General features: G+C 37.5%; 1 protein-coding gene across 15 annotated transcripts in view; it reads left to right on the top strand.

Annotated features, from left to right (window-relative positions):
* CADPS2 (calcium dependent secretion activator 2) overlaps positions 1-21146 on the top strand; it is a 319788-nt gene that overhangs the window by 278225 nt on the left and 20417 nt on the right. For all 15 annotated transcript variants that reach the window (XR_012658617.1, XR_012658616.1, XR_012658615.1 and 12 more), the window contains 4 exons: positions 4969-5043; positions 8511-8594; positions 8703-8735; positions 18339-18446. Coding sequence is in view for 12 of the 15 variants with exons in the window: in XM_075081181.1 (XP_074937282.1) it covers positions 4969-5043; positions 8511-8594; positions 8703-8735; positions 18339-18446 (300 nt within the window). In the remaining 3 variants the exon portion in view is untranslated. The remainder of the gene's footprint in view (positions 1-4968; positions 5044-8510; positions 8595-8702; positions 8736-18338; positions 18447-21146) is intronic.

Genomic DNA, 21146 nt, shown 5'->3' with positions numbered 1-21146 from the left:
CCCATCATACACTCTTCACAACACCAGAACAGAAATACTGCCCTTGTTCCCTAGTAGGTCTGCCAAGACCCCAAATGCTTCCAGTGATTCCTTTCAGTGCAGGAGTTTAACAATTTAGCATACCTGTGATGAAATACATACTTCTTTCAAGGTCCCCAGATTAATATTCATGCTAATTCATCTAATAAACCAAAGGACTCTCAAATTCTTCACGTATCAGAAATTATCAGATAATGTGGAAACTTCCTTCTTTCTTATAAACTTTGAATTATTATCTATCAGTTTCTTCCATTCCCAAGGGTTTTTTGGAAGATTAAGAAAAAAATGGCTTTTCAATTGCTTGTATGTGATATCATAGTTGGTTGAAACATCAAGGTTTGTTGGGTGAGATATTTCTGGAATCTGCCCATCTGTCAAAGCAGGCAGGAGAGCATCTCATAACATAAACAGCTGCATCCCTGACTCCTCCATGGAAGTTCTGGCATTCCCAATTACTCCTACTTAGCCACTTTGTCTTGAAACATTTTCTTTCCGTAATACCTTTCTTTCCCTTGACTTCTGTCATCTTCGTTGTAGTCTCAAACATGGTCCATCATGCCAGTCAAGAAAAGCACTCCATAAGGCCTGAGTGAATTTTTTTTAAAAAAGGCTGTTCGTTCACCTAAAGTTCAACACCAAATATCTGACAGGTTCTAGAATTTACTCTGCAAGTGATGGAAGGTGTTATTTAATTAGATGGTTAGACTCAAACATTTCCTTGAATACAGCATGCTCTTTTCATTCCCTATATGGAGCTATAAGCAGTTGTGTTTCTTGTTCAAGTAGAGTCAGATGTGGAAATTTTCATCCTGTGTTGTCAGATAGACAAGCATTCTTACTTAACACGTATTTAGGGCATTCTGGTCATGGTTAGCCGTTAGTGCCTTGAGTTTAGAGTTTAAATTTGACGGAGTCCCCTGGTTTTCCTACATTACTTGATGCACTGCTCACCATTCTCCCAAATGTCTTCCAGTTAAGTCCAGTCTCATAAAGAGTCGCTAAGTCTGCCATTCAGGAGGGCTCCCCTCCTTGCCTTCTGGATATCATCTTAAAGCCTAAGAGAAGCCAGCATAATTTGGCTACATGGATGATCATTAGATTGTGTTTAAAGAGAGCTCAGCTGGCTGGATGCCTTCTGCATCGGTCAGCAGTCACCTTAGGAGGGTTTGAGAAGCAGGTCCAGGGGAGAATTGCTTTATCTCAGACTAACTGATGATGCCTGCAGCCTGCTTCATGGACAACCAGAATGGCAATTCATGGAGCACAGGGGAAGTGTACAGCAAGACAGCCAAGTATCATACCAGTCACTGCTATTTCTCAGACAGTTGCCTGCCTAGCTTCTTAGTTTCAGTGAATGTAATCTTGGGTAGTTGTGTGGTAAGCAGTATCCCACTTCCTTCTTCCCTAAATCAGAAACCAACAGATGCTAATCCTGTACAGTCCATGGATCCCAAGCCAAATGAATAGCAGCAGTAAGCAAAACCTCTCCTATCACACAACATTCAATCCACAGATTTTTTGGCCTTTGTTATTTGAGATAAATAGTTTAAAACCTATTAACTTAGAACTTTATGGTCTAGATGGTGCAGTATTCTGGCAACATTCACCTTGTTGAGTATGATAGGTGAGAATCACACATGAAATATTGCTGGAGGCAAGAATCAAATAGAAAAATATTTCTTGGGCTGCTTAGGTTGACAAATCGTTAGATCCAAGCAGGACGATAGAGCTGAGTCACAGCTCATTTGTTGTTTTGTGTAACTGGGTAGCATGAACAGAGTAAATGCCATTGGTCTATACTGTTGAGCACTTCGTAGCGAAGCACCTATAGCAACTATTTTAGTTGTTTCAGAATCACAGCCTCCTAGTACCCTATCATGCTTAGAAAAGGAGAGAGACATACTTTTCGATTTGGGGAAAAATTAGTGACGTGCCATTTCAGTGGAAAGTGCCACAGCCCGTGCTATGTATATCTGTAGAAAATTTTAAGGAAAAGTGGGCTTTAATTTGATGAACCTTGTTTCTGAAGCTATTTTGGTTCATACCATTCAAGGAGATGAATCATTTAACTGCATAAGTAGTCGGGGATTATAGCCAATCTGATAGTAAAAGTGCAGACAATTTAATACGTATGTAATAGTGTAATGTTACATGTTGGCAGTAGCAGTTTCAGTTCAGATGGTCATGTGCAATTTCTTCTCACAGCCATCCAACCTTAAAACAAACAAAAGAAAGCTAGCTTGAAAATCTTTTAAACAAAACCAAAACCAAAATACCCAAGTAGTTAAAAAAAGCCACCTCCAATATTGGGTCAGAGGGAGATAGAATAGAAAAGAAAATTTAATATATTGTGGAATTGAGCAAGTTACAGTTCTCAGCTCATCACCACAGGAATTAGAAACAAACTCCTCTGTTCCCAGAAAACACAAGTGTCAAAAGGCCCTAAAGTACTTTGTCTCCATCCAAATGCTAGTATGAGCAGAGGGCCACATTTGAAAGACCAGCCAGATTGTCCTCAAAAGAGAGTCCTGTTTGGTTACATCTCCTGACACACTTTGCCATTGAGCATAGTTTTCTCCCATGTATCTCCTACAGCTGCAGCTGTATTCTTTATTTTACTGGGAGTTACTCTAGGGTAGCTGGAAAGGCAGAGCCCCCTTCAGGGGCTTTGGAATGATGCTGAAAGACTCCACAACAGGTATTCATGTAATTTAGCTGTGGGAGCTGGCTTGCCTAGATTCAGACTCCGTGTGGACTATGATCACATCAGCCAGCAGAGGAATGTAAAGGCACAACTAGCCGTAATGTGTTTGGAAAAGGAGTGAGGATTTGTCTGCTCTCACCAAGCAAGCCTGGCAGAAGTAGAAAGCTGGAGTCCTACAAGTGCTGATTGCAGGATCGTGCATACAACCTTGTCAGCTCGTATAATTTTATTATTAATTCTACAATATTTTCCATCTTCCTAAAGCTTGTTTTCTGGAGTCAAATAATCTTCCACAAGAATCTGAAGTTTTATTGTGTCGAGGGTGGATGTTTTGGTGGAAATTAGCACTGGGGAATAGCAGGTTAAAAAAATGTATTATCTCATAGGTTACAAAACAAATCTTGAAAAACAGGAAATTAAATTCAGGTTACAAAAATCAAAAATTGTTTTAAATAAATGTCATGATTTTGGAAGCTTCTTGTGATATTTGAATAATTTGATTTAGTACTTGTTTTTCTAGGTCACACAGTGAAGTTACTTACCGATTATATTCCATTCCTACAAAATTATATTTGCCTTGTGATGATTTAAAAAAAAAAAGGAAAACCCAAGAAAACAAAAAAGCAAAAATATAGGAACTATATATAGATCCATTAATTTAATGTGCTGTGGAGGTAAAGTTGCAGACACTTTATGGGAAGGACAACTGGGGTCATAGGAACACATAGTTTTGACATGCATCTATGGGAATGTAACATTTATTGTTTTCAGAGAATAAGAAACCAAGTGTAAGCGACAGATGCCAGACAGTTTGGGGTGATTTAATCCTTAACAGAGCAAAAGAACATTATATTGGTCAAGACATTAATATGCTTAGAATAAAATGTAACTGATCCTTGGGAAGTTCTTTGATGATTTCTAATGCATTCTTTCACTCTTCCGACATGTCTGCTGATGTTTGTCTGAGAGGTGTATTCACATTTTCCAAGTGTTTTTAAACTTTAAAAGAAATTAAAACCAAAAATTAACACGCTTGGTGTTGGCCCCTGGAACAGATACGTATGTGTGGGCAAACACATCTCATAGTTTTAATTCCTTTAATTTAAATGCAAGTTCAGTAGGTGCACTGTTTAGAAAATCATTCCTAAATATATTAAGCAGATCAGATTTAGTGTGTTGGTTTGTGTGGTAACTCTGAGACAGAGGAAAAATAGCCTTTAAAAACGTACAACTATGAAAAGTATTTAGCTGGCAGCTGTTAGGTTAGGCTAATGTTTATGGTGACCTCAGTACTTTTACTCCAAGCATTATGCTGTTAGCTGTTCCAAGTAGCCTTGAACTATGAAGATAGGGTTAGTCTTTACAAGTCACATTTTCTGTGAAGTGGCTATTGGGGGCAATCTTTGCTGTCAGATAAATGTTTCTAAAGGAAGAATTACTGTTTAAATTGATGTGCCTCCTTGACAGAATAGGATCCCTGGTTCCTGTTAATTTCAGGAGGGAACTCTGTAGTATTATCTAAAAAGTCTTTCAGATTTATTTTAAAAGCATTTACTTAAAGGCACCTTCTTTATGAAAAAGCAAATGAAAAAGGCTATGGAGAATGAAGTCTGGTTTATTATGCCTTTTATGGCCGATTAATTTGTTACCATCTATTCTGCTTTGTTGATGAAATTTTAATTTTGCCCTTGCTTGAGCATATTGTAAGGTTTGTATAAACTGCAGCTCACTGTGCTAACAGAAAGGCTTTTTTAGGATGAACAATTGGAGCTCATTTTATTTCAAGAGGACATTTAAAATAACTTATGAATGAGAGTTGTCAGACATGAAATGCTGTATTAATTAAATCTTATTCTAGTCTTTTTGCTTCTCCAGCTAAACCAACCCTTTAGAAAAAAAATACATGGCCACCTTAATTATATAGGAGAAGACAAAAAGTATCCTTCACATTCCTTCGCCTGAATAAGAATAAGAACTCAATTCATCTAAATAATAACCCCATTAGCTGCTTAACTCAACAGTGTACATGGGAAAATTTTCAACACAGAATGTAAGAAAGTGTTGATTGGGTAGATCGTTTTCAAGGGTTTGTTCTTCTGATGTTCAAAATGATAATTTTAAGTAAATCTGATCTGGGAGGGTTATCAGCTTTGTACCATTTATGACTTATGACAAAAGTGTGTGTTCGTATACATGCTAATGCTTCTTTATCTTTTGAAATACAGCAACAATACCATTCAAAAATAGATGACTTGATTGAAGAAACTGTTAAAGAAATTATTTCACTTCTTGTTTCAAAGGTAAAACAATTTAGATTTTAATCTATAATACATCAGAAAAATACATCTCTAGTGAACTTCTGAAATGTCTTTAAATATCACACAGTTTTTCTGTACACAATGAGATTGGGGGGACAGCAACATGATTTCTAAATAACAGTCATCCAAATAGTATTGCATTTACAAAGTTAAATTTTATAACCCATTAGGTTAGCAATTTCTATGCCGTTTGCTAATTGGATAAGTTTCTCTTCTGTGTTTCTGTTGTAAGATCTGCTAGCAGCTAGTAGAACTGCTAGGACTTGGCTGTGTCAATATTATCTTCAGTAGTAGTGTGTTTTGGTTTTTGTTTAATTTTTCACATGAAAACTTTCTTCCTATCACTAAGTAGTATTTAAATTTTATATTTAAAGATGGACAACATCCAGAGTATCAGTATAACTTTTTAATGAGGTTTTGCTCCACAGACCATTTAATTTAAAAATATTTTATAAGTTGCTGCTCCTTGAAATTGACTTTGTAGGGTTTTTGTATTTAAAAAGAAAATATGTTTTTACATGATATAGGTACTTGGAGAATAAGTGAAGAAAACATTGACAACGTCTTACGTTACTGTAACACTCCACTCCAGCAAGACTTAAATGCTTGATATAAAAGAAAAGCTTTCAGTCCCTAATAGTTTGAAGGGCACAGCAAATAATGACAGAACAGAAGGATAAGACATTTTGTTATCTATGTATTGCAAACTACCCAGAAATATCTGATTTTCAAAGTAGGAGGGAGAAGTTGTACATTTACAATTTGTGAGTTAGTGAGAAAGAAATAAGACAGTGGTCATACTTTCATCAAGCCTTCATTTTCACTTGTTACTGCTGGCTGACACACGGTGGGGGGAGCAGGAATCTCCTTTTGGATTGACACCCACCACGCTTGCACAGGAGTTGAAGAGGAATGTTTTTGTAGAATTGTTGTAGAAGTTTAAGCTAAATATGTCCACTTACTGATAAATGTGTAAAAACCACACATATTTTTCTCTCTAAAGTGAAGTTTTGTTGTAAATGTAACTACAAATGGTTCAGCTCAACAGTTTCAAGTTTTATATCCCGCCTGTCATCACTCCAAACTGACCTGTCAGTTTATGGGTTTAGTGTTTTTGAAGAGGAAGAAAGGGGAGTTTAACCAGAGCAAATCATGCTATTAAAAGTTAAACCTTTTAATTATTTTTTTTAATATCTGAGATTATAGAAGGAAGAAAATAGTCATATCCCTCCTGAATGTATGTACAAGAAATTCTAGAGACAACTGCTGTCAATACAGAGGGATTTGCATTACTAGGTATCACATATACTATTGCCAGAGGTTGAAATCTCAGAACAGGAAGCAAATATTCTGTGTCACTGGCTGATCATTAGAAGCTTAACCAGGCTCTCCTTGCTGGAGATATGAAATGTCAATGATATCCTGATTGCTTCTGTTTCAAGGCAGAAACAGAAACCTCTGAGGGTACAGAGGAAAGCTGATGTTTCACTCTTGGTTTTGGCCAGGAAATATGCACATCGATGTGCATAATATCCATGTGTGTTCATTTTTTTCATCTAATATATTTTCTTATTTTTTAGCCTTTGCCTCTGTATTATTTCCTTTGTGTTCCAGTGGAATAATGTTTCAATAATTGTTTTTCGCTGCAAGTCATCTATGAAAATGTAAAAAGTGGTTCCATTTCAGTAAGACTTTACTTGGTAAAGACCATATTATGTATTTACGCAAGACTTACCAAGCCAATGCATTTAACAAATCACAGGAATAGCACAAAACGGTGAAACAAAGCACAGTGTGTCTCAGGGTAACCAATTCAGAGAATGTGAGGCACACGCAGAAACACTCTTAGAGCTTCACATCTCCGTACACTGAGATCTCAGAAAACATCTTTCCAGCTTCATAACTAAGCCTTTCGTTTAAATGGACATCCTTGGCACGGCATGTTTTGCTCTCTCTTCTTTTGTGTCCCACTTGTATTGGAACCATTTGTTGGCACTGTGGACACCATGTTGTTTGTGAGATCAGCCCCTTCCACAGTGGATCTTTGAACAGTAAGATTGAACACCCTTCTGCAGAAAGAATCCTTGTCAGTCAGATAAAATGAGTTAAAGTATGAACGGCAGCTTCTCACGGGCTTGCAATGGCAAAGCATAAAGCTGGTATTTGGTCTAATACAGGGACTGTAATTATACTGTGCATGGGGTGCAGAAACAACTGCCACCCTTCCTCATGATGTGGTTTTATTCCTTGATCAGCACCTACATACTGATGTCTTAATTAATCACAGTAAATATGACAGGTTAGATTGATAAATGACAAATGTAAGTTTGCACTTGCTCCTGCTCCTTGAACTGTTAAGAGCAGGGCTTATTGTAAAGTGATGATCTCAGTTCCTCTGGAGGTGACACTGTTGTGACACTGTTACAGTGCCCATTAACAGTATGCCAGATGGAATTTTGTTCTGTCCTCACACTCATAAAATGATACTAGTGGTTGTGGGAATGACTGTGTTGGGAGAAAGGGATGACTTTTAAAACAATCTTCATATAAACTGCAAGCGATTCATATGTGTCAAATAAATGTGCACGAATACAACAGCTGACAGATATTTTATGTTATATACCATGAATAACGTGAGCAACGTAACATCACAGAGGGATGTGAGAAGGGATTTGTTTGTTTTAAGGCTAATTGGGGGGAGTTTAAACATTAAGGCTATAATTAATGCAATAAGATAATTTTTTTGTCAGAAATAAATTTTGGCAAAAATGCCTTTTCATGCCACTTGCTGAGGAGTCACGCTACTCAGAGGATCGCAGGTGAAAGTATGGGGGAAAGGAACCACACCATACCAGAGATCTGGGTCCCACATTTTCTTGCCCCTTCTTGGCCATGTAGTAGCAGTTCAACAACACATGCCATTGCTGAAGATGAGCTGACAGAAAACTCTAGCACTATTACACTGTTAGGTGAAATCAGAGCTGGGTTTCTACTCAATAGCAAAGATAAAAGGAATATGATACTGAGATCACCACCTTTCACAATTGTACTCCATCGTCTCTGAAGCCATGACCTTAGAAACTGGGGTCCTAGAAAATAGTATGTTTTCTACCCAAAATACATGTTGGGTGCACACAATCCTATATCTAGCCACATGTGCTAGAGGCAGCAAAGTGGTGCCAGACCCACATCAGCAGAGTTTTGGGGCTGGGTTTCTATTTCTGCAGTGGTTCAACAATGATTCCCATCAGTTCGCTTCATAGGTGAAGCTGAGAAAAGAAGGTAGTCCTCAATTTCAGCACTTCATGAGATGTAGAAAGTGATCAGATTTACAGTTTGCATTGCCCTGATGAATAATAAAAATCTGAGGAAGAAAAATTCACGTTCTCATTGAGAAGATTTACTTTTCATATTGTGCATTTAGATTTTTCTCTGTGCTTTTCCTCCAGGTTGTTTCGGTGTTAGAAGGTGTACTGTCTAAACTGTCAAGATATGATGAAGGAACTTTCTTCTCATCATTAGTTTCATTCACTGTAAGTGTTTGAATACAAAATGGTTCTGTTCTTCCTGTGCATAATTCTGAAATTGTGCATAATCTGTAGTAATAAGCACTTACTGTGTGTTCTTTTAATTTTCTAAAGGTGAAAGCAGCTGCAAAATATGTTGACGTTCCTGTAAGTACAACCGTTTTAAATTATTTTTTCTAGTGTTCATAATAATTCAAAAATTAGGGGTTTTGTTAGCTCACATTTTTTATTGTTGACATTTTGGTTTCCTACAGAGATTCATTATAGCTTTACACAGAGTATTTAAACAGCCACTACAACCCTCAGAGGGCATTTCATTTCCCTCAAGCAATGAGTAACTCTCAAAGCAAAGCTTAGAAAGGTTATTCTCAATGCACTTTTTCAGTTGTGGAGGAGTGAGGATTGTAACTTAGATACTCTTTTGTAGGGGTCTTTCCATCACTTGGCTAAATTGTTCAGATGTATAGGATAAGCAACAAGTAAAAAGCGTCATACCTGAATATCCATTATTTATTGATTTCTTACTTCAGGACCCAATCCCAATTTAGTCCCTTGCTTCCTAAATCTCTATTTGATTTACCATTGCTTATGCAATGTTGGTGTGGTATAAGTAAAAACTAAAAACGGTACCTGTTGGAGCTCTTTTTTACATAAAAGTAAAAATCAGCTATTTGAGTATTTTTATTAGAGTATCATAGTAGAATATCTTCTCTTTAAAAAAGCAAGGAAGAGGTTATCAAATATTTTCATTATCACTGTCAATAAATATCCTTTGTTCTCATCCCTTTTTAATGTGATTCCAAAACAATCTTATTTTCCAAGCATAACAAAAAAAAACCCCAAAGGTTATTATGTTAATGACCTTACAAAAAATAAAATTACAAATATAGAAAAACACCAGGCATGCTAGACTGTATGGTGGCCAGAAATCCTTTCAGTAGTTCTATATTTAAAAGCAGAATACATGCAAGCTTAAATTCAATTATTTTTAATCCATGCATCCAAAGATAAAAGGAAAAATCTCAATTTCTAGAATTTGTTATTTTGATATCTTTATCTTTGCTTTACTCATAAGATGACAAATTGTAACGCTTCTTTTGAGATTATGTTTTCAGAACTTTTTTCTTATTTGGTTACGTGTGGCCTTTTTGTTGAATGGTATAAATGTTCTTGTGTTTTATAAAAAAAGGAAAAAAAGTAGGCCCAATCTTGCATTCAGCAGAACAACTTCACATCAAATCTAGTTAATCTAGAATATCTCTTGTTAATATATTGTGCTGTGGAGCCGCTCCAAAAGGTCCTTGTTGATGCACTTAAGACTTAAAAGCCTAAAGAAGAAATTACTGAACAAACTAGAAATTCATTTACTTCTTTCAGGTAACATGAAAAGCTCTCAAATTACATAGAATATCTATGAGAAGGAGGTGTCAGAGTCTTTTACCATTGGCCTGGATATGTCGACATTGAAGTTAACGACAGAGACTGAAAAATACCTTTGTCACAAGCTCAGGGGAATATTGAGTCAGGTCATGCAGGAAGGCACTATGCCAGGGAGGGGGGAAGGCAGAGCAGGGAGGTGGTTGCTGGAGCCCCATTGCCTTTCTTGCATTCACTGAATGGTGTTGCTTGGCCTGAAGAGATGACCAGATTGTAGAGAGGCTATCAGGATCCTTGCATTTTTACAGCCCCTTCGCTTTTCAGCTATCCCACACACTTTTCCCACAGCCCAAGAGGTGAACTGGACTGTAGTACTTACAGTTGCAAACTACATGCGTAAACTGTATTTCAGGGTGGCTGTGGATCTGACCAAGCAAACATTTTCCAATTCTGGAGGACATTTTTCCTGGGCTGAAGGGGTTTGATAGGCTGGTGCTTGGTTTTGCTTATTCCCATTCTTCCCCTTTTTGTGAAGATGCAGTTGAGCCAAGAAGAGCTGTTACTGTCACAACTGACAGCAAGTGTCCACTCTGAATAGGGTCTAAAGTCACTGCTTGTGGAAGTTACAAATTCCAACTGCAAAAGGAGGCTGTAAGTCATCACATTACAAGGTCATCTCCTGGGCTCACAACTGAAGTGAGAAGTGGAAAGGGGGGCAGCACAGGGTGAGGAGTTTACGCTGAGCTCTTCGTCATGTGATGGCAACCTAGCAAGCCTGCACTGAAGCTAATTGAATGCCTCGTGTGGCTGTATTTTGAACTGATATAGTTTAAAATCCCTTCTTGTCCCTCCTTACCATATAGCTGCATATATGGAAGGGACTTAAAGGTGGCCACAGTAGGCCCTTTCTTTTGATATAGTTGCAAATACGTGCAAAATTGCACTTCATTAGATGACTGCATTCTGCACCCATACCCCACCTCCATTCAGGGATCACACTGGGTCACCTTAGCGCTGTCCTTGGGGTCCCTGAAACAGAGCTGTTGATCACTTGGCAGATCTACGGAGAAGGGGGGGCGGGAGAGAAGTGGGGCAAAAGGCCTTTGGGGTTTGAGTATGTGAATTCAACAGGGTTTTTGATTACCAGGGTCAGTGTACGGCAAAGAGGGAAAAATATTCTGGTTTACAGTGAAATAAGAAGAAACTAACTAGACAAAAGAGATGTTAGAAGAAAATGAAGGTAGTACAGAGCAGAATGTTTTAGAGAAAGGATGAGAGATAAAGGGGGTAAAAAAGTTAAAAGGTAAATAAAAATAGAAATAATAAAGGATTCAAAAAGAAGGAGGACATTCTTGGGTGATTTTTAGTCGTTTTGAGGAAAAGGATAATTCTATTAATATTGAGAGGATTTAGACATTAAATAGTTGGGCACAAAGTTGCACACACACCAGAAGCGTCTTTCAACTTCTCAGGGCCAGAGTGGGAAATGTAGACCCAGACTTGCAGTTCATTTGGCAGATATGCTTGTAAAAATGTTATCTACCCTTCCATTCATTAATCTTGCCAGAGAATTATTAATAACTCCATCCCAAAAAAGTTTCGTCTTTTTTTTTAACCTGTTTAAGAAAGCATTCAACATAAGCCTCCATTTTCCAGAATGCTTTTATGAAGTGGGTCGTACTCGGTCACAAAGAGCTCTCATGGTTTTCCCCAGCCATTGTGTATAGGGCTATATGGACACTGTGTATGTTACGGAAACTGAAACAGCAACAGAAATACTAGGAACAGTGCCACATAATCCAGACTAAGAAGAGTAACAGCAATGGAGGCTTATGATTTCCTAAAAATAATAACCAAAAAAATTTAGTTGCTATGACGTTCTTTTTGTTGGTAATTGTCACAGTACACTATGCTCTAAAGTGAAAGAAATTGTGGCTGTTGTGGCTGCTGCACATGTGAAAGAAACCAAATGTTCAGAGGAAAATAATACAAACATTACAAATATAAGTAGTACGTCAATGATGCAGTTTGTTCTCTTGTTAATGCTATGTTTTGATGTTTGGGAATGCAAGAGCTGATTTAGGTTACATTTCTTTTAAAAAACAACTTACCCAGATCCGCTATAACCCTTTTATTAGTTTCTCTTAAAGCCCAAGCAATCCTTAGGAGATGTAGAAGTACAACATGTCTAATTTTTTCCTTTTTTTGATATTCTGTTCACAAAGCCAGTTAGTTAATGAGAATAGGGAAAGAATGCAGTAGATCTAAGGGCAAAAAAATGGATATTGTTAATCCCAAATGATTATTACTCCTCAGTCATGTAGATAGTTTCATTGTGTTCGGTTTCTCATCATGTAAGTCAATTTTGCACACAAATAGTTGTGTCTCTAGCTGGTCATTTCCACACACATTTGCCTTATTTACAAATATAACCAGAGCAATTACTCATACAAATTGAGCATCCAGTTGCATGCATATTTATATACTGCTTTTTTGTTCGGAAAGGTATGTTTAAATCCCTTTGTAGGAGCCAGTAATCTATGCCAGTCATGTAAAAGGCACAGAAGGAACCTAATCCTCCCTCACTTCATGTAGGCCACCTGTCATACCAAGTGCAGAGAGGCCATTTGAAGGACCCAGAGCTGACAGCAGTGCACAGCTTGCACAATGCCAGGCCCCTCGCTCCGCTCTTGCCTTTATGCGGGGATCAAAGGTATGAAAAGGGGCCTCGCACATGTGCCAGCATTTGACTTATGGGGTCCTGTAGAGGCCAAAGTAGGAACTCTGCCTCCTACCAGGCACATGCACATTGCGACCTTCCAGATACCTCCATTTCCAAATATCCCACTTGTATTGCATGGCCTCATTTAGCTGGTTTTAAGAAGCAAATGACTTTTTCTGGGAAATCGGTGTTTGTTCAGGTGGGGCCATACTGTGCCATTCATTTTTAAGCAGGATTTACTTGGAGACCTCTGTTTAAAAATAAAGAGCACAGAACAGTCATTAGCCTCATGATCGGAGCTTCTCCTGCCTTCCTTCTCCTCCTCCTCTGTATACCCCAACCTGGCAACTGACTCTTCTGGTGTCAGATCCACAAAAAACAAGCTACTGCAGAATGGGAGGGAAAGCCCTGCATCATCTGTTTTAAGTCAGCAGTGTTTGTGAGATACCTCTTAAATGGAGATCAGAAGGATGGCTGCTAATCAGTAGGAAAGTTAAAACAACATAGTTATTTGGGGGGAAAAAGCATATTTTAATACCTGATTTTGTCATAGTAACTGTAGTGTTTTGAAGACCTTTTGCCCTACAGAATCGAGATCCTGGTGCAAACACTTGCACGCCTGTGTTGCCCCATAAATGCAATGAAACTGCACAACATGAAAAAGTGTTTGTGTAAATGCTTGCAGAATCACAGCTTAAGTTCTGCATGAAAGTTCTCAAAATACATGTTTAGCCTTTGCCAAGGTTTCTTTTTCATCTACAAGAAGATGTACTAGAGGCAGGGAAAATGCATTGTATTTTTTCATTAAAGCAAAATATTATTTTTCATTACCATGTGAGAATAAAATGTTACATTTTTAATCGATTGATTATACAAATGATGCATCTTCCTGCCTGACTTATATATTTTGATTTGTAAGAAATGAAGGGAGCAAGGTTCTTGTCATGGGTACAAATAGTTTCTATTCCAAAAATATTTTAATTGTATTTTAATTCTGTCATTCCAAAGCCCAAGTGATGAGCCTTGCAGTTATTTAGAGGAGAAATTTCAGGCAGTGAAATTTTCCAGTGTGCTCTTTCATTTGGTTGTGGACACTGAATAAGGAGCTCCTGTGTTTCTCACAATAGCCCCCTCCAGCTCATCACTCCTTTTCATTTCATTGTTATATCCATGCTGTAGTTAAAACGCCTCCCTCCAGGACGCAGGGGAGGCGAAGGGGGTGGAGAGGAAAGCAAACACAAAATGGGATGAAGTTTGTTATTATATAGTTAGTCTCTAGCATCTGTTCTCATCTTTGAAAGATGAATGCTTTGACAGGGTAGCAACTAGGTAAAACTAGATTTTTTTTCTTGGTAATATCAAGAATACAAGTTTGTTTAGTATTCTCTGCTGCTAAGAAATGTTCTGTGACAAATGCCAAAGTGAGAATAAACATAACTCAAGTATTTACAAACGCACACAGGTTTTATTGAGATTTGTGATAAACTGTTGCATTACAAAAAGCTGTGCAGAAACTTCAGTGTATCTATCCTATAGGGAAAGCCTAATACTAGTGGCAGTATTAAGCTGGTTTCAAACCTCTCAGCAGCAAAATATTTGAACGCCTAGAAATCAAGGCAATGCAGCATTGCTTTTGACTAAGTGCCTCAGGCAAATTTTGCCAGTGGGAGCAATGTGTGTCTATCATAATACAGCTTCCACATCGTCTTGGAAACTGGAACAAGTTCTTTTAAAATTTGCCTCATTCTTAAATAGACACTATGCTAGTGCTTTCTTGTTTAAGGGGGAAAGTTAAGATGTTTCTTCTTTATCTGAATTTGTTGCTACGAAAAAGTGCCTGTCGATCTGGACCCACCTACCAGTGAATAGTAAAAGAGACAACCTGCACCTGTGGGATTAGGTGCAGCAGCAGGAAGTAAGCGCACTTGCAGTATATAATTAACAAGGATTTTTTTTCTCCCCAAACAGCATGTTCATCTTGCCAGGTTAACTAGTGATTAACCCTAAAAAAGAATGTGCTGAAGCCTACACCCTTGTTTAAACTCATTCACTCGCCGGTGTATTCAGTTACTTGTGTAACCAGTGACAAAGTAACCCTATTTACAACTCTTCATTTCCTGGTATTTTATTTGATGTCTTTGTGTTTCCAGTTTCTCCATTCATCTCTTTGTTTGGTTCTCTTTCATTTTCAGATAGGCAAAACATCTTGTCTGCTGTTCTGAATAAAACAAACCTACAATAACTTTTTATATATCATATAAAAACACTTTTTTACTTTGGGAAGTTTTCGGACAGAATACCTTTTTTTGTACTTATCTGGATAAATATACCATGTTAAATTATTCTCCCAAAGATGTGCAAATAACTCTCTCCTATTAACTTCAGCAGATGTTCTGCCAGAGATTCAAAGGAGCAGGACTTTTTATTTTGGGTATAGAAGTGGAGACCGAGTTGCTTAAGTCAGTCTGATGTTAGTCATTACTAACATTTCATTAAATGCCCCATGTAACAGTTACTTAAAATATGTCTCAGTTTCTATCAGTTTGTCTTTTAAGGTACATCCAATTCCTTTTTCTTTTTTATATATATTCTATGTTAGCCTAGGATTTTTATGAAGTTTAATAACCCAAAATAGTAGAGGAATGATAGGATCGTGTAATGAGAGGTTCTCATCTAACAGATGAACCCTGTTTAAAAAAAAGTTAAAACATGAAATATATAGCACTAAGCCTGTTTTGATACTTAAAATAGCTTTCTTGTCTTCTCTCACATGTTTAGAGAAAGCAAATAAATTCAGTGCAGGCAATGTGGAGAGATAATGGAGCATTCGAGGTACTGTTGGTTCGTTCAATGTTTAATGTGTGTTTTGCCCACCATGAGCAGAGATGGTTAGCTTGCAATGATTTTGGTGAGTTTTTAAAACAGAGAGTTGTAGTGTTGGAGCATTGGTAACTTCTTACCCAGACATATTTCTACTGTAGGCAGAAACTGTTTAAAAGGAAAATTAATTTTTTTTCCACAGCAATTTCAAAGATAATTATCCTGCACACATTAAAGAAGGATGAAGTGTTTTAAAGAACTGTAATTCTAATTGGTAAATGTCACCAGCTGTTGCAGTTACTCTTACTTGTGTATATTCTTTTAATTATTACACTCCTATGCCACAAGCTACATGAAAATATATTCACTAGGTGTGAAATTCCCATATGTCACAGCTTCAAGACTAGGTAAACATCTCAAAGATAAGGGGAGAGTTAATGCTGATGGGAAATGTTATTTTTCTAGCTTTGGCCGTTTGCAAGATGAACATTTTTTATTAGACTTAGTAAACGAAAGAATTGCGTGATTCAGAGAACCATTTGGTTTTAGCATTCAACGGAAGATTCATTTTTACATTTAATATATAATCTCCAAGAGCTATAATCAGCCTTTCATTTGTTAGATTATCTTCTTCACCCACCGCCCTGAGATTTTGAAATATTTTCCATTATGTCTCCAAGTTAAAACTAGTCCAACTCCTATAAATTACCTATCAAATTTCAGAAATACACAAGGTTTCAGTGCTGGCTGTATTCTTTTCTACCATCACAAATGAGTATACTAAGGGAATATGTTCAGCTTTCTGTTTTAAAACTCTTAAATCACTTTATGATTTAGTTTAATTTAAAAACATTTCTGTCATGTTTTAATAAAGAAGGCATTTTTATGAATGAAATCTATTGGTTTCTGTGAAACAGGTTTTCCAACAGAAAACCGTTTTATCTATTGTAATCTTTCTTTTTTGTTTCTATGCTTAGGATCAAGGTGTGTACCTCAGATGTAAATATAAATGGTCCCGCTTTCCTCTTAAGAGTTATGGATAGGCATGTATGTATGTGCTAAGTTTTTGAAATGAGCTTTCATTGCCCTGCAATGACCAATCTAAATGTGCAGGAGACATTTCAGTTTTTCACTGCGTTTTGGAGATGGTAGGACTGTTAAACTGGACCATCATTCCACATTTAACTCTTACTTTTAAGCAATGAAACTGCCATTGATGCACATGTATAAATGAAAAAGAAAATCTTCTTATTTTGAATCATATTCCTAAACATGTCTGTGACAGAACCAGGAAAAAAGAGGTGAGGCTTGTGATCCAGGAGGTTTCATTCACTGCAGTTTTGAGGGGAGAATGCTCTCTTCCTATTATTGTAATGGCAATTTCTGGACAGGTATTAGTTTGAGCATGTTGCACCTTTCTTTCCCTCTTGTGCTCAGACCTGATTATATACATTGCAATATATTACATACAAGATAACAAAGAATGAGAAAAATTAAAAGTTATCCACTTGTAGACTAGGAAGGAAGCCTTACTATAAAATTATATGTAAATATTTTAACTATGTGTTTATGCATACAGGGCTTAAAATATGCTAAATATTCTGCACATACAGCTTTGTATGTATGCTGTTTTCTGACAATAACAGTTTCTGAAAAATAGAGACGACTTATGCCTGGGAATCCAGGGACAGGGTATAACTGCTTTTGTCCTCCTTCCCTAGAGCTGTTAATTATTCTGTACAGAGTCAGTCTTAGCCACATCTGAATGCTTTATAAATAGCTTTGTGCTAAGGCTTACTGTACAGTATCATAAAACTTAGCTTCTTTTGCATGTCACAAACTTTAAAAACTATTATTTGGGAGCAAGTGATACTTTTACAAACTTGCTCACATAGAGGGCATTTACAGAAGACTTTCCAAAGTGCTTATGTTCGTTCATGGTTAGAGAAAGGTGAACTCCTGACCAGCTCTGCATATGCTGCCGGGAAAGGGGATGTTGCAGGCTTTAGTGTGGAACAACATTTTGTGGCTACAGAGGTCCAGAAGTCCCAGCTGGGCAGGAGAGAGCAGTTTCAGCAACCACTCTGGCTGATCTGACAGTATCACATACACACGACATATCCTACCCTGTCCCATGTTTGGGAGTGTGGTATGAAAATTCTGCCTTCTCTGCTGTTCATACAGAGCATAGGTCGGTGCAAGGGAAACATTTTAGCCCTCATTCGTCTCCTATTCATCCTCTGAGCTGACTGTGCCAGCACTACAGTTTCAGAAAAATAGGGGTACAGGTCTACTTTCATACCAACCTTTTTATGCCATTGTTCTCAGGGAAATGCTTGAACTTAGTTTGAATCAGAATTAGTAGAAGTTAACCTCAAATAAAAATGCAGCTGTACATTGGAAGCAAAACTGAGGCAATGCAAAAGGAACAGAACACTTTTCTTTTAACCATTTTCTGAATGTGATAGCAGGATACCGTGAGGGAGGAGTAGCTATGACAGCCTCACTAACAAAAAAGGGGAAGATGTCCAAGTTTGCCATTGGCATTACCAGAGCCAAGGCTTCATTCAATTACATACGGCAATGAACATTTATGATTCGAAGCACCCATGAATTACAATACTGAGAACTTTATTAATAGTGAACCCTCCTAAAGTTGGTAACTAACCCAGAATTCACAGCAGGTTTAGTAAATACATTTTATACATGTCTGAACATTGTAACGTAATCTCAGTTTCCTTTATGTTTAGGTATAACTTCTTATAAGTCTAGTTGTTGAGGGGTCTCTCTCTTTCCCTTCCCACTACTTCTTCCCCTTTATGTCTCCACAGAAACCAGGGATGGATCTAGCAGATACCTACATTATGTTTGTTCGACAAAATCAGGATATACTTCGAGAAAAGGTCAATGAGGAAATGTACATAGAGAAGTTATTCGATGTAAGTAACTACCCTTTCAAAGCTAGCTGGTATCACTACTGCATCAGATGGGATAAGCCACATTTTGCTGATACTCAACAAGCCGTTCAGATGTTCTTCCCTGTTGATCATTTTTTCTTTTGCTTTTTATTTACCATCTTCAGATGCCAAGGGTGGCCTTTCTTTACACATTTCTGCATGAAATTTTTAAGTGCTAGAAGGCATAAATAAAATTGGTAGATTGTTATTTGAAATAGTCATTTTTCCACTGTGAGTAGTCCAATTTTATTCCATCTTTTGATTTTGAATGTGTTAATGGAGAGAACTGGATTGGTGTGGTTTGTGGACTCCATTGCAGACCTAATTTCCCTAAATCACAGAATCACAGAATGGTAAGGGTTGGGAGGGACCTCTGGAGATCATCTGGTCCAACCTCCCTGCCTGAGCAGGGACTCCTAGAGCAGGGGGCACAGGAACGCATTATTTTGCTGTCTGCTCGTATACAGAAAGAGGCCAGGTATGCCAGGTATGTCTACTGGTACTTTCATGGAATGACTTTTAGAATTTTGTTTTACGGATTTTTAGTTTAAGACACAATTTCTTAAAGTTGACCAAACATTTATTGAATTGGCAAACTCGTTTTCAAAATTCTAATCCCACTTCTGCAAGTTCAGAGTAATCCTCCTGTTCATCCTGAAGGCCAGCCTGTATCTTCGCAATAATTTCCCTCAACTTCGATACTGGCTTCCGCAGCCTCCTCCACTCATTCCTTTGCCCTGATTCTTCCTCTTTTTGTTAGAAATGATCGCCTACTCTACCAAAATTTTCCTTATACAAGGTCTCCTATAAGGCCATTGGCAACACTCTCGGGCATATTTCTGCTCATTCAAGTTCTGACCACTAATTTATGTCTAGTATGTCCCTTTCTGAGTTGTCTGAAGGAGAAGCTGTAAGCAGCTGAAACTGTACCTTCTGTATAAATTCAAAGCACTACGCATGTAAACTATGTCTAAAATAAAAGTTATTTTATTATAAACTTGGATCAATTTACATGACACTGATGTCAGTCACTTATAATTATGCAAGGATTTGAACAGGGAAAGAAGTCATCCCTGGCAGTGTGCAATGCAATTTATTACAAAACAAATTCTGGAACACAATACAGACTTTGAAGTGTATTTATTTGTGTGTCATCTCCTAAGTATTTTAGGAAGCTTAGCTGGCAGTTTCATTTAATTATGCAAGTTACAGCAAATGTTTTCATAACAGCAATTCACAGCCTTTACTGTGACACTACACTTGTGGCAGTCACAGAAGGTCCCATAACATAGACTCTCAGCCATGGTATGTCATGTCAGCGTTTGTTGTTTGTTAGACTGGGTGGTCAAAATGAGACTTATCTTTCTGATTTTATATTTCCAGACACTCCGAGGCAGCTTTACAAAAAAAAAAAAGTATCATCTGTTTTAATAAGCTAAGTGCTAATATGTGTGAAAAGAATGATTTTATAAAAGCTTTGATGCCCTGCAGGGGTAGAAAAATTATCATCCATCCAGCTGGCACCTTCACAAAGTACTAAAACCATATTAGCAACTTCTGCTTCAGTTTGCTTTTGCACTGAATCTGCAAGCATATGTTTCATTTTCAAGATTCTATTTTTTGTTTTTCTTTGGGGTTATTTCTGCTTATGTTGTAATTTTCTGAATGTTAATAAAATTACGTGCCTAAGGCCAAGTCTAAGTCTCACTAGAGAGACCACATTGACTTCATTGATGTAGTAGGATTGGACCAAGCCTTAGGCTATGTCCATAGCAGTAGACTGGCCAGGGCCTGGGCTCGGGCCTGAAAATTAGCAGGTGATCATCCATACTGGTAAGTCATCAGCATGGTTCATGGTGTGATTTTGGGTTAGGCCAACTAGCACTAACCCAAGGACAGACCCTCAGTACAATTGGGTTAGCATGGGTTGAGGACCTCTTCCAAGTTTGGTTTCAGCAGTCAAGCTTTTCAGCACAAGAAAACATCTCCTTGTACGTACGGATGCAAGCCATGACACATCACTTGCCTTTGAGACGCAAAACCACTCTTGTCCACTCTTCGTCAGTAGTGTGCATTGTATGCTGTCATGGCCAATGCTTGTAGCTGTAAGTAAAGAAAAAAGATGTACATTATAAATGTTCTGTGTATCAGATATCTACTTGTATCTTTATTTTTCTTCATATATGGTGGTATCACGTTTCTACACAACATCACACTAGGAGATATAACCAATTGGTCAGAATCAGATAAGTGCACTAGTAAATATGTAAGCTTATAGCTTGCAGAAATTTAAAACAAAGACATCTCACTCTGTTAACTCACCTTTCGAGACGTTAATTCAGATTTAGAACAGTATGACTGAGCAAGATTTTGCCCATGATTTTTGGAAGGGCTTTTTAAATTAGTGATATAACAAAACCTACGTACAGTTTATCAATTCAATTCTATCCAGTTATATTTCAGCAGAAAGAATAGAATATGTACAAGTTTTTGTGCAGATATACTTCAAGCCATCCGACTGGCTACAGTTGTAGATCACTGTTGATTTCCTCTTAAAATACATCATACTTCTATCAGCTAAGAAATCGTCAGCCAAGCAAAATAGGAAAAGTGCGTGTCTGTGTTTCAGGCAGGGAGACACCTCATCCAGAATGACAAAAAAGACAAAATTCTTCTGTATGC

The sequence above is a fragment of the Phalacrocorax aristotelis genome, chromosome 1 (assembly GCF_949628215.1).
Source record: "Phalacrocorax aristotelis chromosome 1, bGulAri2.1, whole genome shotgun sequence".
Lineage (NCBI taxonomy): Eukaryota > Metazoa > Chordata > Aves > Suliformes > Phalacrocoracidae > Phalacrocorax > Phalacrocorax aristotelis.
The sequence above is the reverse complement of the archived record's forward strand: the minus strand, read 5'-3'. Positions and strand labels throughout refer to the sequence as shown.